The sequence below is a fragment of the Emiliania huxleyi genome (assembly GCF_000372725.1).
Source record: "Emiliania huxleyi CCMP1516 chromosome Unknown EMIHUscaffold_129, whole genome shotgun sequence".
Taxonomy (NCBI): Eukaryota; Haptophyta; order Isochrysidales; family Noelaerhabdaceae; genus Emiliania; species Emiliania huxleyi.
The window spans coordinates 148,572-151,071 of NW_005201298.1; the positions used below are offsets into that span (position 1 = coordinate 148,572).

At 66.1% G+C, this 2,500-nt stretch overlaps 1 protein-coding gene across 1 annotated transcript; it reads right to left on the reverse strand.

Moving 5' to 3' along the window:
* Positions 1 to 1,471: 1,471 nt before the first annotated feature.
* Positions 1,472 to 2,461, reverse strand: EMIHUDRAFT_467111 (hypothetical protein; the record flags this gene model as incomplete). Its single annotated transcript, XM_005789377.1, has 3 exons — positions 1,472 to 1,984; positions 2,168 to 2,305; positions 2,381 to 2,461. Coding segments are annotated over 3 exons (346 nt in total), but the record flags the coding sequence as incomplete, so codon positions are not given.
* Positions 2,462 to 2,500: the final 39 nt, after the last annotated feature.

Below are 2,500 nucleotides of genomic sequence, written 5' to 3' on the forward strand. Positions count from 1 at the left end.
CTCCCTCTCCCTCTCCTCCCCCCGGGCCTCCCTCTTCCCCCCTTCCTCCCGCCAAGCACCGACAGTCTCGAGGGGCCAGCCGCTGGAAGGGGCAAGCCAGCGGCACGAGGGCTTCAGCCACACAACTACCATGGGAACGTGACCCACACAAAGCACCAAAGTTAGGCATACCCCCCGGCGCAGTGTCCCCCGCTATGTGTCGCCGTTTGTCGGGGCACGCTATCCTGTGTAGTCAGGGCAAGTGGGGGCGGGGTGGACAGCCCAGGCCAGATGCCCTGGGATCTCTCTGCCCAGTCCGGGGGTGCGTCGAACCTTCCATCACCCTGTCGGAAGCGGCGTGCCGGTGGAGGCACGTCCGGGTTTTGGAAGTAAAGATATATTACTTTTTTTCCATCGGTCTCGCGCCTATATGTGTTCCGCCTCAGAGCGTCGGAGCAGTGAATGTGTCCACACCGTGTTGGCCGTGTACGGCGCTCGTTTACGGAGCCGCATCTATAACTTGTGTGCATGGTCTGAGACTTCTCTCTCCAGTCTACGAAGAGATTAGGTTTAGGAGCAGCAGGATCCAGGAACCCGAGGGACCATGTGGAAGACGGAGCTAGTGCTAGTCCCCCATCGGGAGGACGACCCCGGCTAGTCGCCGACCACACGCCCACAAAGAACCCTGCACAAAGATCGCACGGGCGGGGACCTGTTCCTTTTACCCATCTCACAGTAGAGGTGTCCGTTTTTATTTATTGTTTTTATTTATTTATTTATCTCTCCAGTCTCCAGAGCGGCCGATGATAAGTATGGTTGGTGGCCCGAAGGGCGATTCATAGATTTGCCCGAAGGGCGTCACCCTGCCCGTGTGCTCGTGGCGTTTGGCCAGCGAGCTCGCGGGACAGGGGGGGTGTTGGGGACCCCGCCGCAAACCCCGTGCACCACCCCCCCTGTCCCTCGGAGGTGTGTGTGTCCCAGGCAGGCAGGCAGGCAGGCAGGCCGGCAGGCAGGCAGGCAGGCAGGCTGGCTGGCAGGCAGGCTGGCAGCAGCTGCTGGCAGGCAGCATGGCAGGCTCTCCGCTCGTCGGCTGCGGGCAGCGCCTGCGCGCGATGGTCGTGCGAGTCGCGCGGCCGCGAAGGTGCCGCGCGCGCGTGTGCCTCGGCTCGCCCACCTCGTGCTGCCAGCAGTGCCAGCAGCAGGCAAATGGGCGCTGCAGGTGTTGTGGGGGTGTTGCCCCGGCAGCGCGCCGGCTGCACTGGGCCGCAGCCGCAGGCCGGCGCCATTGGCGCCAGCCTTTGGCGCTGTCGGCCAATGTTGCACGCCGCGGAGGGACGTACGTGCAAACTTTTTGATGCGCGCGCCGACCGCGCCTTCCGGCGGGTCGGGCGCGCTGCGAGCGAGCGCTGGTAGGCGCTGGGTGGCGCGGGGGGCGGCGGGATTCCCCGCGCCATGCGAGCTGTGTCGTCTCAACGCTGTTGCGAAAACGGAGAAAAGAAAAACGTATTCCTATTGCGTAGACGAGCACGAATGCGAGACAAAACCGAAACAGAGAGGCAGATCTGCACCTTGCACCTTCCTTCCCCCCCTTCCACAGACATTAGACAATTTCTCACATCACCAAATGCTGCTGGATGATTGCCGCCTTGAGCAGCCGCTGCACCCCGAGCACCGCGCGCGAGGCCAGCGCCAGGGGCGGCTGCTCGCCCCCCTCCGCGCCGCCGCCCGAGCTCGCCTTGAGCTCCTCCGCCAGCAAGCCCGCGCTGCGCCGCAGCGCGAGCAGATCGTCCATCGAGCAGCGCAGCGCCGGCCCGTCGCCGTGTAGCCACGCGTAGTGCGCCGCGTCCGCGCCGAGTGCGTGCCTCGCCACCAGCGCGCTCACCGACGCGTCGACGTGCGCGACAAACTCGTTCGGCGGCGGGCCGCCCTCCCCGCCCGGCCGCCCGTCCGCCTCTGCCAGCGAGCACGCGAGCCGTAGCTTCCTGGCCGCCTCGCCGGCCAGCACCTAGTCAGCCGCACGGGCGAGCTCCTAGACACTTCCTATTCCTAGACACTTCCTAGACACTTCCTAGACACTTCCTAGAGGGTGCAGGGAGGGTGCAGGGAAGGTGCAGGGAGGGTGCAGGGAGGGTGTGTAGGAAGGATGTGTAGGAAGGGTGCGCAAGAGGGGTCTCTAGGTGTCACGCACCGGCCCGCTCGGCGCCGCCCGGCCGCGAGGGAGGGAGGCGGGGGCCGGGCGCCCCGCGTCGGCAGCCGCGTCGGCGGCCTCGCCGAGCGCGCCGCGCGCCCTTGCCAGGAGGCGCTCGAACAGCGACTCGGCTGGCGCCTAATGAACGAACGAATTAACTATTAATTAACTACGACTGAGTAATTAGCTCGAGCAGCGACTCGGCTGGCGCCGCGCCGTCGCTGCCCGCTCGGCCGCCGGCAGCGGGTGCCCACTTTCCGAGCGCGGGTTGCCGATGCGAGCAAGCAGCGCCTTTTGGGGGAAGTGGAGGAGAAGGGGGGGAGGGGGGGGGGG